The 14895-nt window shown below is 47.2% G+C and overlaps 1 protein-coding gene across 3 annotated transcripts in view; it reads right to left on the reverse strand.

Annotated features, from left to right (window-relative positions):
- The window catches only part of Bcat1 (branched chain amino acid transaminase 1), a 71550-nt gene that overhangs the window by 43150 nt on the left and 13505 nt on the right, over positions 1-14895 (reverse strand). Inside the window, exons 1-2 of one of the 3 annotated variants that reach the window (XM_034511608.2) lie at positions 8197-8431; positions 6906-6977 (exon numbers count right to left, since the gene is read on the reverse strand). In XM_034511608.2, coding sequence (XP_034367499.1) covers positions 6906-6977; positions 8197-8403 — 279 coding nt within the window. In that variant the 5' untranslated portion in view covers positions 8404-8431. Of the gene's footprint in view, positions 1-6905; positions 6978-7054; positions 7417-8196; positions 8432-14895 lie in introns of those variants that run through there. The other 2 variants (XM_034511610.2, XM_034511609.2) reach the window with 2 other exon arrangements.

A 14895-nucleotide genomic window follows, 5' to 3' on the forward strand; every position in this document is an offset into this window, starting at 1 on the left:
TGCAATTAATAATGTAAAATAATAGTAATAGTAATCTTAGAGCTGGGGAGATGGCTCAGTGGGAAAGAGCACTTGTTGTCCTCACAGAGGACCCAAGTTGGATCCCCAGCTATGGTGGTTCATAGCCATTCACAAACACAAAGTTTACGGGGATTGGATGCTGTATTCTGACCTCCACATGCACCAAGTGTGCACATGCTGCGCGCACACACACACACACACATATGTAAAGACAAAACATGCTTTTATTTCATAAACTGAATCTAGAAATATAATTTTTGTAAAAATCAATAATTCCTGCAATAATACAGTGGTATACGCCTGTCATTCCAACACAAATGTGAGGCCAGCCTGGGCTACAAAGTGAGTGCCAGGCCAGCTGAGGTTACATAGCAAGGCTAACTCACAAACAAATCCCCGCAACGGCTTTGGTTGCAATGCCAGAAGAAATAAACTTCAGGGGTGTGGGAGATGTGTTGAAATGGTTCCGGAAGAGGAGAGTCGGCTCCTGATTCCCACCAGACCCAAGTGGAACTTTCCCAAAAGAAGGGACATGCTCCAGGATACACAGTGCTGCTCACAGTATAGCAAGGACGGAGCCACTGGCCCCTGTGGCTGCGCCCCACCAACCCCAGAGCATTCCAAGCACACACAAGTCTCCAGGGGCTCGCAGATGAGCACAGCAGAGAAGTACTCTCCTCTTTGAAGATGGCCAGTCAGAGGGAGAACGGAGCCTCAGATGCAAACCCTGTCCTAGGAGGAGACAGTGAACAAAAGCCCTCCTATTCAGCCACACAAAACACAGAGACAGGAAACAACTGCACTCAGCTGTTTTCCACCAAGCCAGCTTGGCCGTCACAAATGGCCACAGTCACCTAAGTTCTGATCCTTAACTTGAGAACAGATATACAACAACAATAAAGTAAATTTTGAAAAGAAACTATGAAGAACAAAGCTTTTGGTGGCAGTTGGGGGCAAGGGGTGGGCAGTCCATCAGAGTCTCTTGTCACTCAGGCTGGCTTTAAACCTTTCCAGACTAAGGCTCTGAGAGGCGCAAAGTAGCCAAGCACTCTGCCAAATGTGCTCCATCCCCAACACCCCACTCACAGTTTCTGACAATAAGATTATTAGCAAAGTTTCTCACAGGAAGATGCTATAAAACGGACAGTGTGAGCTGAACAGTGAGCCTGAGTTCTAGACATATCCTAAACTCCGCAAAGCCAGGGGACGTTGGCTGTTTAAGTTTTTATTTATTGTTGTATGTACATATGCATGGTTACATATGAATGCACACACACTCTACACAGCCGTGTGGAGCTCAGGACAGCTTTTGGGATTTGGGTCTCTCCTTCTACCACGGGTACCAGGGATCAAACACAGGTGACAGCCAGGTTTACAACACCAGTCACTTTTACCCACTGAGCCATCCATGGCCCTGATTTTCTTTTTAAATGACATAATCAGGAATGTTCATGGCTCTTCAAAAGACCTGGGGAAATTTCACTCTCCCAGCCACTAGAAATCAGCCCCAGCCTCACTCGAAGCTGACCGTGACCGCACGCCACGCTTACATCCCCACTGCATTTCCAGGCTCTGCAGTACCACTTCCTGACATGGAATGGACAGACAACAGAAGGCAAACAGCTTATCCCAAAAGCAGGGCTTCCTCTCCTCCCCTTACCTATCTCCCTCCTCCAGGCAGCTGCCAAGATTTACAGCTTGCCCACCCTGCTACTTTTCTCTTGAACTTTAATAAAACTGTCTTCAAGCTAAAAAAAGAAAGCAAAAACAAAAACCTTAATGTCACTGTTCAATGACCATCTGAAGTATGATCATTTGAAAGTAAACCTCCAGCTTTGCCTCATAAACATTGAGGGTGCCTGCTTTTCCCTGTTACTCAAGATCAGCATTCTTTTATTATTATTATCATCATTATTATTATTAGCATTTTTCATTTTATTTAAGTTTTAATCAGAGGCACTGTGACTTGGGGAGTGTACAGAATATATTGAGACTGCCTGAGGTCTAGCCCTTGCTTCCTAGACAATGTGAGTGTTAGCCAAGGATGTACAGGTTAGCATGGGCTACCCCCAATGGATTATTTACCCCTCCCACCTAGTATTTTTGAGCTACTCCATATCTAATGCCATGGGCCATTAGAAATACCAAATCTTTGGTCTGCTAGCAAAAGGAAGCTAAAGAAATAACCAGGAAACTAGATTAAAAGGTGATTAATGCTTTGAAGAATTAAAGGAACCTGGGAGAACAGGCAGGGAGGGGACTTTGGTCTGGGTTTTGCAGAGGCCTGCCTTGTGTATCTGAGCACACCTGAATGCAGAGAAGGATGGCTACAGACCTCAGAGCAATGTATTTCAGGCAGATGGACTAAGAAGGACTTAGCAAAGACCCTTACTTCAGGAAGAAGAGGAAGGAGAGGACAGGAGTGAAAGGTCAGAAGCCCTATGGCTGTTGCAGTTGGGAAAGACAGGCAAGGTATGGACCAAGATAGCTGTCTGTGCCCCAGTACACCAACTCTCCAAGGCCTCTCTGGATGTTCTGCTGAGACCACAGCCTTTGCCATCTCCTTCCCAGGACTGTAGTTTGCAGAAGCTCAGTAGGCACAGGAAGCCTCTTTCATTCCACTCTGCAGGTGCCTGCCTGTGGGAGGGAGCAGGATGCCTGCAGAGGAGAAGTCAGCCAGCTGTGGTGAGAAGCTGTAAGTAAAAGAATCTGAAGGAGCAATGCTGAGCTGTGTCCGGCTTCCCCACCTCCATACCTGTGATTTTCCAGGCCCAGGCTCCCAAGCCTCTGAGATTAACTGTGAGACAGTTCTCAGTTCGCACTCTGTCTGCCAAGCTAAAAATCACAAAATGTCTCAGTACCTGGACCCTTGGAGGTTCTGGGTTCATTGAAACATGATCTAGCTTATAGTTTTTAAGTTTTCTCCCGGTAGGGAGATAGCTCAATGGGAAAGAGTACTAGTGAAATCAAGAGGCCCTGAGTTCAAATCCCCAGGTTAAGACAACTACAGTCTCATTTATAAGATTGTATACTCTGAACACTTCACCTAAAATGCTTCCAGAGCCTAAGCTGCAAGGGTAGAGCACTTGCCTACAGCATGTAAAGTCCTGGGCACAACAGCCAGCATTGCAAAAAGCAGAAAAGTGGAAGTGGGGCCCACCCACAGTTACCCCAGGCTAGACCGAAGCACCAGAGCTGCTTAATGGCCAAGCTGAGACACAGATTGCACTTATATTCAATCTAGTGCTTTTCTTCTAGGGCCAGAGGGATGGCTCAGAGGCTGTTTCAGAGGCAAGCTGGGTTTAATCCCAGCACTCAGATGAGCATGACTTCAGCTCCAGCGTCTTCCACCACCTTCTTCTGGCCTCAAAGCCATTGCAAACATGGCGACATCCATACAAACACATAAATAAGTCAAAAAACAAGTGAGATTGGTGTTCTAATTCTAACCTTTGAATACTAGCTGAAATCCTAAATGATAAAACTTCCAGGTGCTTCTTCTGTTTGGGTAAATCACAGTGTCTTCCTTGACTAATTCCCTCTAATCTGGATTTGAACATAAAGATTGCTCTCCTATATCCAGTTTTTTTTTTTTTTTTTCAAAGTAACACAAGATTTTGTGGCCTTTATAATTTCACCAAGAACTCTAAATTCCTTTATTTGAGATAATTTCCATAATTCTGGGAGATAATTTCCATAATTCTGGAGATCAAAAGTTAGGGTTTTTTGAGACAGGGTCTTACTATCTAGCGCCCCCCCCACACCCCCCACACCCCCAGAGCCTTGAGCTCAGAGCCTCTGTCTTCTGAGTGCTGGGATTAAAGGCAAGGGCTGGAGTCAAAGGGAGGTGGGGGTGAGGCCTGAAGACATGGCTCAGAAGCTAAGAGCACCAGCAGCTCTTTCAGAAGACCTGGGTTCAATTCCAGTACCCACATGGCAGCTCACAGTGGTCTGTAATTCTGGTCCGAGGGAATCGACATCCTCTCAGGTCTATGTGGGCACCAGATACATGTGGACACATACACATGTGGAGGGGAAGCACCCATGGAATGCATCCATAAAGTAAAATGAAGTAGGATGGGGTGGCACACATCTTTAATCCCAGCGTTTAAAAGGCTAAGGGAGGTAGATTCCTGAGTTCAAGGCCAGCAGGCCAGTCCGGTCTACCCGGTGAGGTCTAAGCCAGCCAGGGCTACACAATGAGACCCTATAACAGAAAGAGAGTGGGGGAGGGGAGATCTAACCAACCAGCATTTGTACAATGATGTTTCATATCATGTTCATTGGAAGAAAACAGGATAGCCTAGTAACTAACAGGAATAACACAGGGCAACATGTTTCTGGGCCAGCTATATGGCTCAGTGGGTAAACATGCTTGCCTCCAAGCCTAACGACCTAAGATGGATACTTGGAATCCACACAGTAGAAGGGGAGAACTAAGTCCTGTCAGTTGTTCTGACTTGCACATGCACACGCATGCACAAAAGCACGTATAAAAACATTTTAATTTAAAAAGGGGGAACAATTTTCCGATTTGACATCCATGATGAGGAAGCACCTGAGCACTTCCGTTTTTCTATGCACTGGAAACTAAACTAAGTGCATAAGTCCAGGGTGCGTCAGCACTGGGAAGCACGGGGCCTCCTAGGGAGCTCCTGCACTGTTCTGCTCCACTGAGAAAGATTGCCTTCATCTAGTCCGTGCTTTTTATGGAGCCTCTCTGAGAACCTAATGAGGCGTGAAGAAGAAAATTCTACAGCTTTGGGGTCAATCAGAGGAAACTAGGATGAAGAGAGCTCATCTCTGGGTCCATAGGAAGACTCGGAGGTACAGCTCCGTGAAAGAAAGCACAGCTCCGTGAAAGAAAGCGATAAAAGGAGCCAGAGAGATGGCTCACCGGAAGAGTGCAGGCTGCTCTTCTAGAGGACCAGGTTCAATACCCTGCACTGTGTCAAGTGGCTCACAGCCGTCTATAACTGCAGTTCAGAGGCATCCGGTCTCCAAGGGTACTCATACATGTGCACGCACACACGCAGGTGCAAATACACCACGCACATGCACACGCAGAGAGAGAGAGAGAGAGAGAGAGAGAGAGAGAGAGAGAGAGAGAGAGAGAGAAAGGATGCACACACTTAAAACTAAATTTTTGAGAAAAAAATGAGAAAAATGGCCCACAAAGAGAATAAAGGCACACTTTACAAGCCTGACTAACAGCCTGCACTCCTTCCAGAGTGTTCAAGTCCTGGTGGGAAAGGGGAGAGACTACCCCTTCTACTTACTCCTCATACCCACCCACACATGCACCAATGGTGCCCTCTTACAATAACAAATATATGAAAATTTTTAAATGACAATAATTATTTTTTAATTTTTGAAGAATTAGATAAAAAATAAAAAATAAATTTAAAAAGATGACTGCTTTCTTGGCCCAGCTAAAAAACGTCACCCTCACTTTAATGGGACCCCATCACAGTGGGAATGGGACAATAAGAACAGGAATGAGGAGAGACTGGGAGGCAGCAAGTCGATTGGCAGACAGAAAGCTGTAAGAAGCCTAAGGGTGTGGCTCCTAATATAGGCTCTTAGTACGTACAAGAACCTGGGTTCAACAGCCACCACCATGCAAAACCAAGATGGTACTTCCAATAAAACCTGTCATTTTTATTCTCCAGATTATCGATACTCTCAGTCCACATCAAAAACACAAACAGAGGTCAGGCTTTGCTATTGCTATGCAGAGGACGAGCACCAAGTTGCGTACAAACTTAAATTAACAAATACCCTATGAACTCTATCTTGCACTGAATGCCTTGCATAAAAGCACGAAGCCTTTTCAGTTCAAATGCATACAATTTTTTTTGAGATATTGATTTGCTGAATCATTGTCTTTAAAAGGTTAGCACGCGTTCAAGGCCAGCCTGTATAGTTCTAGGTCAACCAGTATGACCCCAAACTTTTCATTTATTAGAACTGAGTCCTGGAGGCACTTAAAGAACCGAGCCCGGGCTCCACTGACTGGTCACGTGACTCACGTGTGACCACTGTGGGCATCTTGCAAGCGCTACAGGGAAATTGCTTTAACACACCAGAAATCACGCACACAAAATCCAAAGCGCCTCCCTGTAGTATATTTTACTATATTTTGGGTTAAAACAAATCGTTGTGAGCAGAGGGCTTATCTTGAATTCACCATCCCGCATCGTGTTCCTAGCACTGTCCCCGAACACTGAATGTTCCCTGTGGTACGAACCTGATGAGTCAAGTTCCAGTCCCTCTCTGAACCCTGCCAGGATGTGAGGTCACAGGGACATTCTGTACTATGGGTGACAATTGACAGTGGGTATCAGAGTCAGGAAAGTGGCAGAGCCAAGCACCCATGAAGATCTGCAAAAGCCTCCAGGCTGGGGGCTGGTGTAGGATAGAGGGCTGTCCAGTACTCTAATGAGAGCTTTATCTCGTCCCTCCAATAACTCTGCTGAGACGCACGAGACCGTGTCAGACATAAACCACACAATTCAGATGGGAAGAAAACGCAATCCTGCACTGTAAACGTGTTCAGTGATTTTTAAGGAGGAAAAAGTGTCCTTTTCTTGGACAAGCAGAACGAAGGGTTACGCTGATGCAATTATAAAAAACAGCCTCCGGTTTCTATTCATTAATTCGCTCTTTTCCGATAAAATGTATGATTCATAAAACAAAACAAGCAGCTTGCTGTTAAGTAAATGTTGTTTTGCTGACTGGTAATAATCTCAAATGACTTTCTCCCCTCCCTGGCTATAATTTAAAATTCAATAACTCACTCGCTTTAAATTCCCCAACCCCTAATCTCAACCTGAAAAATGCTTTAACCCAGTAACTTTAACCTCCAGCGGCAGACGCCTTACCCTAAAAGTCTTGGCCACTTCTTCGGATCCTCTTTCTCCAGCAAACGGCGCCGAGCATCCATTACTGAAGTCCTTAAAAATAAAAATAATTAAACCTCCATTAAGTAAAGCCAGGTGGGTCAGTGCGGGGACTTGGTCAAGGGTCTTACCATCACAGAAGACAGAAAAGCCAAGCCTGGACTGTCCAACAGGCAGGGCCAGCTCCAGCCAGAGGGACTGCCCTAGGCTTCCCACCGGGTCCCAGGTCTGACTTATCTTCTAGCAGCTTAAGAGGAGCTGCTTACATTCCGGGTCAGCCCAGGAGCCGGGGTTCTCCAGCAATGAACAAGAAGGCAATTGTCTCCCGAAGGTCCGAGTACGTCGTCTAGACCGCGGGTTTAAGCCATTTATAGAGGGGTGGAGAAAAAAAAAATCTCCCGAGGGCGCTCAGCCTCGTGGTCTTGTCAATCACGGGCGCACAATAGGCAGGCTGCTTCAAGCGTGAGGGGACGCGGACTGGCTGGAACCATTTTCTCCACTCGCAGGGTCCCTCCGTGCTTTGGTGGCGGCCAGAACATTACACTTGAAAAACAAGACCTCTTTATACTGGCAGCAATTAAATAAATAAAAGATATCGTGGTTCGGAATTAACTAGGGAAAGGGGCAGGCATTCAAAAAGCTGCAAGATGGTTTGCTAAATAACTGCGAAAAGGGAAGGAAGGGGTCCAAGGCTGCAGAGGCAGCGGTCGGGATATTTTGGTGGCAAAGTCTTCCCCTCATCCTCCAGTGTTCCTAGCCTTGACTCCAACAGCTCTGGTGACGCCCCAGCCATCATCTCTAACGTGCCCAACCAAGTTCCTGTGGTCACCCTCACGTTTTCTCCCCGTACTCAGTTGTGACCCCAGCATACCCTGTGACGACTCCTAAATCTCCACAGTGGTCCCTCAGTCCCCAGTGGAGATCCCCAGGATGACCCCAGAATTCCCGGGTGGAGACACTCTTAGCTCCTGAGCCCCCGGTGGCGACTCCCGAGCACCCATGAATTAACTCCATTCCTGAGGCCCCTAGTGGCGACCTCCGCGGTGACCTGGAGTCTCCCAATCCCTGCGTCCTCTGTGGCAACCTCCAAGTTTCCCGCACCTCCGAGTCTCCCGCCGTGATCCCCCAATATCTCCCCCATCCCCTCGCGACCAGTGGTCCCTTGAGTTGAAACCCGAGAGCCTAGTGGCGCCCTCCTACAGTACTCCCCCTCCCGAGTGAGTCCCCGCGGGATGCTGGTCCTGGCGCCCCTCGCCCTTCGACCCGTAGGTACCTGGCGGGCCAGGGTTGCAGTTGCTCGGGACAAGCAGGCCATGACGAAGCCGTGGGCGCCTGGGAATACGTGGCACAGCAGCGACACGTGGCGCACCGCGGGTCCTGAGAGCCTGGGGCTGCAGTTCGGCGTGGCGGGCGATAGAGGTACGATGGGAGAGCCACCAGCAGCCACCCGGCGCAAGGACCAGCGCAGTCGCTGCAGCATCTCCGCGTTGCGGATGCGTGCAGTCACGCATGGCTGGGCACGCGCATCGAGGGCCCAGGAGCACCCGCGCTTTACTAAGGAACTCTGAAGGGCAGGGCCTGGGACAACTCAGCGACACATTAGCATCACAACGGTGCTCTCTCGGACCAGGGTTTGCAGCGGGGACTAGCATTCGTGCTTGAGCTCTCGCAATTGCTGACTTAAAACCGTGAATCCAGCTTTCCGAGGCTCTGCATCGCGGTTTTGTGCGACCTAGCTACCCTGCCGGTAGCCTCGGAAGCAATCACCATGCAGCTTATGGTTCAGGCAAAACAGCTTTCCTGCTAGTGTGGTGGCTGTCGCTTTTAACCCCGCCTCTTGAGAGGCTGATGAAAGATGACTGACCTGTGCTCCAGTGAGACCCCTGTCTCCCAAACAAACACTAGGGGTTAGCATTCATACCCACAACCACTACCAGCTCCCAAGGACCGCCAGCTGGCCTTGAGTCCTTGCACTCAGGTGTTAGAAGTTAATTCCTTCATTTCTGCCTTCACTATTGATTTTAATGAGTTAAATAACAACAAGGCCTCCGTTCTCTTCTTTTCAGCTTCCAGACTTGTTTACAGAGTCTTAATATTTGTATTTGTACTTGCACTTCTCAGGTAAAAATGAGATTTGTGTCCCTACTGTCCAGACTGTTTGGTAGACCACAAAGACCTTCTGAGAACCAGGTCATTTTGACTTGAAAAAGGTGAGGCTTGCCGGGCCAGTGGTGGCGCACTCCTTTAATCCCAGCACTTGGGAGGCAGAGGCAGGCGGATTTCTGAGTTCGAGGCCAGCCTGGTCTACAGAGTGAGTTCCCAGGACAGCCAGGATTACACAAAGAAGCCCTGTAGAGTGAAAAATTATAAAGGCCATTTTATGAAATATGTGTAGATTTTTCGCCTTACAGAACTCGGAACTGGAAATAAGATTTCAGGCCTTCACATTCCAGGTGAAGGACACTTGCTGGATTACATTCCTCAAGCCTTGCCCAAGGCAGGAAGAAGACATTCCTGATTACAGATAAAGATGCTACCACCTAGGTGGGGCTATAGCCCTATAGCTGGAAAAAGTAAAGATAGTAATCTGAAGTGGCAGGATAGGGCACAATGGCATGGTAAAAACCACATTTTTGAGAAGACTGCAGGGCGATTTCCACATGACACTAATCATTTAGAGTGAGTACCTCTGAATTGTTCCACTGTTTTCATCTTTGACAACCCCTCACCCCCCTTCCCACTCCCCTGGTTTGTGGTTTTCCCTTTAAAACCCTCCAAGGACTGGCTGAGGAGGCCGGACCTTGACTCCAGCGCGAGTACCTGGTCAGACCACTGGCTGCCAGCTCTTTCCCTAATAAACCTCTGCTAATTGCATCCAGGTATGGTTTCTTGTGATCTTTGGGTGGCCGCAATGTCCTGAGGCTTGAGGAAGGGTCTCCAGAGTTTGGAGCTCTTCAGCCCTGTCTCGAAAAGCCACAAAAAAAAAAAAAAAAAAAAAAAAAAAAAAAAAAAGGCTTTCCAAAACTGGTGGACCACAATGACATTAAAAACTTGTTAATGTATTTGTGCTAAACACTTCTGTTAGGCTCTGCTTGCTTGCAAAGGTTATAAGGGACCTACACAAGAATTCTCTGCTGCAGTTCAGATTACGGACTCATCCGCCTACTAATGTAAACTCTCCACAGCATAACACACACACACACACACACACACACAAAGTACACACTCACCGGGACACAGAACTAAAAATAATGAGTTCCCAGGCATACTGTTTTGGCATTCTTTTGATAGTGGGCTTCTATAGCAATAGTAAAAAGAGGTAAAGAAGCTTAGAAATATTTTTGGGTTTAGTAAAGGAAAAAGGAGAGACCAGCTTTAGTCCCCTCTGCCCTACTCTCCGGTGCCATGTGGAAAACCCTGGCCTGTACCAACAGCCTAAGGTGTTTCTCTAGAGTGTATTTCTCATTTAACATTCTTTTGCTTTTTGTTTTTTGTTTGTTTGTTTGTTGTATGCTGAGGTGCATTTGTTCATCGTTACTGAAGTCCACAATGGCTCCGAGGATTCTCAGGTTCAGCTTACAGGCAGGGAGCCCTCCTCCCTCTGAAATCGATAGTAGTCCCTGGGTTGCCATGGCAGATCTTGAAATGGAGATGGCTTTGTATTCTGGGGAGAAAGCAGTTAAATCCACGTGGTTCCAAAGTTCTTCTATTAAGTAGCTAGACAGAGAACAGCAGTCCTGGAGGCCCACGAGGGTGGACCCTCTCCCTGGTCAATTGTGAACCCCATCTGCTGTTTCCAAGGTAAAACTAGAAATGGATATTTCCCAGCTACCCCTATTTAGGATTTAAGATTCTATACGCAATGGGGGAGGCATCCAACCTTTTAGAACTACTTCCTCTTTCCTGATCAACAAACGAACAGAAACTGAGTTTGACCTCTTGCCCCAAAGATTAGAACTTTAAACATGGCTGCCTCCTCCATAAGGAGTTAGTCTAGTTGGGCCTGTCGTTCACCTGGCCAGGATATGACCCGCCACAGGGATTTATGTCAAAAAGCGGAACACTGATTTATGTCAAGATCCAGCTCTAAAATCCTTGGATATACGCCCAACGGACTGCATCTTGCTGCTGTCCGCATCCACTGCAGCGCTGGCACTCTTGCGCGTGCGCATGTGTCCAACGGACCCACATCTTGCTGCTCTGCGCATCCATTGCAGAGCAGGTGCCCTTGAGCATGCGCACTTACTGTCCATGTCTACTGCTGCTCTACTCAAATAGCCAGGAATTGGAAACCACCTAGATGACCATCAATTCATTGATGAATGGATCATAAAATGTGGTACATTTACACAAAGGAATGTTGTTCAACTGTTAAGAAAAATAAAATGTGCAGGTAAGTGAATGGAGCCAGAAACAGTCATCCTGGCTGAGGGAAACAGACTCAGAACAACAAATATCAATGTTTTACACGCCGATGTTATCTTTTAGACTTTAAATATCTACGTTTCGGTGAATAATCAGAGGATAGTCGCTTGTAAGGGACCAGGAAGAAGAGGAGGATCTTCCAAGGAAGAGGAAATCGAGTATATAAGGAGACAAAGGGGAATGGATGAAATGGGGGGAATGAGAAAAAAGGGGAGGGGGAATATGAGGAGATACTAATAACACTAAAGGCCATTTGAAAAGCCAAATGGAAACCTACCCCCAAAATATACAGGTACAAAGGGAACTTAAATGGAATCACTAAACAGAGGGGGAGACCAAACCCAACTAGACATCTTGTGCCACCAAATAAAACCTCTGGTGCCAGAAATGGATTATATCCTATTGAGTTGTTGGTCAAAGGGGTCGGGTCCCATGGACTCTCCCAAAATCACAGGCTAGAGCCAAGGCTATCGGTTACTCTCCATAACCTAATAGTAAAACCCTGTTGTTGAAGACATAATTTGCATATGTCATCAAACATGGAGAAACTCAGCCTAGCTGAAGCTCTACCCCTCCAGACTAGCACGCATGGTGCTGGAAAGTACTTCATCACATGCCCCCAGAGGAGAAAAGTAATCACCAATATCACCCGTCTATGAACCATGAGATCCACAGACCCCTGACTGCAAGATGTACAGGTGAGCTAGTGGCAACATTAGTGATAGTGAGAAATGTTAATGTTGGATACAATGTTGCACAAATGTTATTGTTGATACAAAGTGGTCCCCAAATGGCAGTGCTGGTGATTATGTCCTAAACAGAAGGACTCTGACTTGACTGGGGTAAACCGAAGGACTATTATGGAGTGTAAAAAGGTCCTAAACTCAGCATCTGACAGGAATCTCCTCTTGCAGGATTGTGTTTACCAGGAAAGTCACTGTATCCCTTAAGGACCTGACCCTCTGCCAAGGGCATCCAGTTCCTGACTAACCCTGCACTAATACCTACACTTTTCTGGCATGCACCTCTCCTTGCCTGTCCCCTAAAGGCTTCCTGCTCCATCCACACACCCACTCCCCTGCCAAGACAGCCCAGCATTTTGAGTCCTCAAATAGACTTTTCTTTCTACCCTCCCTTACAGTTATGGGAGTAACCAGTCACATTTGTATTATATTTAAAGGCTCACCCTATGAAATGGAACCCATACATTACACTGCTTATGGGACCAGAAACCTGAGACTAACTAGATAAGTCACGGGCCTAGAGGAAAACCTGCTATTATTCTGCTAAAGAAACATAGCAATGAATGACTCCTAACAACGTATTCCCACGCCCACTGAGCAGAGTATCACTCCACTGCATCAAAAGATCCTGGCAGAAGGTGGGATCCATTTAGATGCACAACAGTAACAAAGAAAAAAAAAATGTGTGGTTCACTACCTGTCACTGTGATCAAGTCTGTTCATTTTTGAGACAATGTCTCACTTAACTGATGCTGGCTTCAAAGTCACTAAGTATCTGTACAGCGTGAACTCCTAATCCTCCCTCAATCACACAGTGAGTGCAGGGAAATGCAAGAGCACTCTTGCACCTGCACGCCCGTTTATGCTGTGTGCTGGGGTCAAACCCAGGTGACCTCCCTTGTGCCTGAATCTGTTATCCCACAGTGTGGACAGGGAGCACTTGAGGTGGGAACTACAAATCAATTCGATGATGCTCTGCCTCAAAACACCATGACTTGTTCTTGCTTTTACAGTGCTGGTGTTTTCTTTACTCTGGATGTATTCTTTCAGCTTTTTTTCTTTTCTTATTTGTGTTTGCATTTTCTTCACAAACCTCTTAAATTCAATCGTCCCTTTTGCAAGAACAATCAATTAACACTCCATGACCTAATCTTTAAATCTCCTTACCATGCTCCTATAATCTGCACAGGGCAAGCCTGCTGAGAGGCAGGTTCACAGATGACCTGGTAACGGGAGCCTCCTCGTCCCTCAGAACGCCACACAGTGTGTCACAGGGGGGTCATGTAAAAACAGAATACATGGCAGTCCAGTGTCACACAGAAGATGAATGTGTTAGATGCTTCTGACATGCCAGGCTCCTCTCAGGCCAGACACCTGAGCCTGCCCCTCACTCCCCCACACTCCTATGGGAAGCCCATTATCTCTGCACACAGGGGGCAGCCTTAGCCTGGAAAGCCTCCCTCTGGCCATTAATTAACTTAATATTTGTATGCAGTAACTTATTTATGAGGAGTCCCTGGTTGTGGAGCTCTGTCCTCTGAGCATGAGAGTCCAGCACCCATTCCATCCTGCCCCTTACGCACATGGTCAAGAGAGGTGCTGGAGTCTACTGGAGGTGGTAGCTCATGGGGGAGATGAGGCTTCAGCCATGTGGCTTTTGGGAATGTCACCCAGGCGGGGCTCAGACAGCAGCTTCGAGAAAGTCACCCCTCGCTAGATCAGCATTTTCTAGCAAACAGCTCTTCAACCCCTACAGAATACCAGACAGTGACAGACCAAAGTGCAGATCCCAGAAAAGCCAGTTTGGTGACAAAGCGTTTGGGCTGACATACAGGAACATGGGTGACCCCAAACAGCTGTATCACCACCAAGTCCCACTCATCACAGATGGCTAATTCACAGAGGCTGCATCCCAAAGGTCTGCCTCTCTATTGTGTTCCCCCTCCAGGAGAGAGTAAGTGACAGCTAGACTCCCAAGGGAGGGTCCTGTGACCATACTGGAAGTGTCAATAGTACCATTAACATTACCACAGACCTGGCTATCACTCTGTTGTGATACTGTGTTGTGGACAAGATAATCTTTACTCCAAACTGTGCATGGCCCTGAGGAAAAAGCCACAGGACACCCCTCACTCATGCTTTCCTAACCCCCAATAGACTCCCTCCGATAAACTCATTGGTTCACAAGACTGGGCTGTCAGCACTCTGGCAACACTTTCATTCAACAGACAGCAGTACCCCATTAAAAATGACGTAATTCAGGCACCCACTACTCCTCGGAAAATCATTAAGCCCACAGCAAACACCAGCAGGCTGAGTGTGCCCAACCAGCTTCCTGGGGTGACAGCACCAAGGGCGTGCCTGGTCCTTGTTTCCCCTTTTAACCTTAAATGCCATTGTCAGTTTGGGCATGGAACTGTCAATCACAACATCCCAAGGAACTCTGTTCATCCTGTAGAGACCTTGACTCTTAGGTAAAACTGGATCCCTGGCTTTTGAGGGTAAACCAGAAGAGGGCAGAACTGAAGTTCAGACAAAGACATTTTTAAGGCTTAAGAGGAAGAAGGCTGGGAAGGTAGCTTGCTTGCCTAGCATGCACAAGGCCCTGGGTTCAAGTTCCAGCACTAACAATCTTAAATGGTAATAATAAAATTTAAGAGGCTGGAAAGGTAGCTCAGTGGTTAAGAGCACTGGCTGCTCTTGCCGAGACCCAGGTTCAGTTCCCAGTAGTCATGTGACAGCTCACAATCATGGGTAGTTCTAGGGATCCAACACTCTTCCCTGGCCTCCACAGCATCAAGCAT

This window comes from Arvicanthis niloticus, chromosome 9, assembly GCF_011762505.2.
Source record: "Arvicanthis niloticus isolate mArvNil1 chromosome 9, mArvNil1.pat.X, whole genome shotgun sequence".
NCBI lineage: Eukaryota > Metazoa > Chordata > Mammalia > Rodentia > Muridae > Arvicanthis > Arvicanthis niloticus.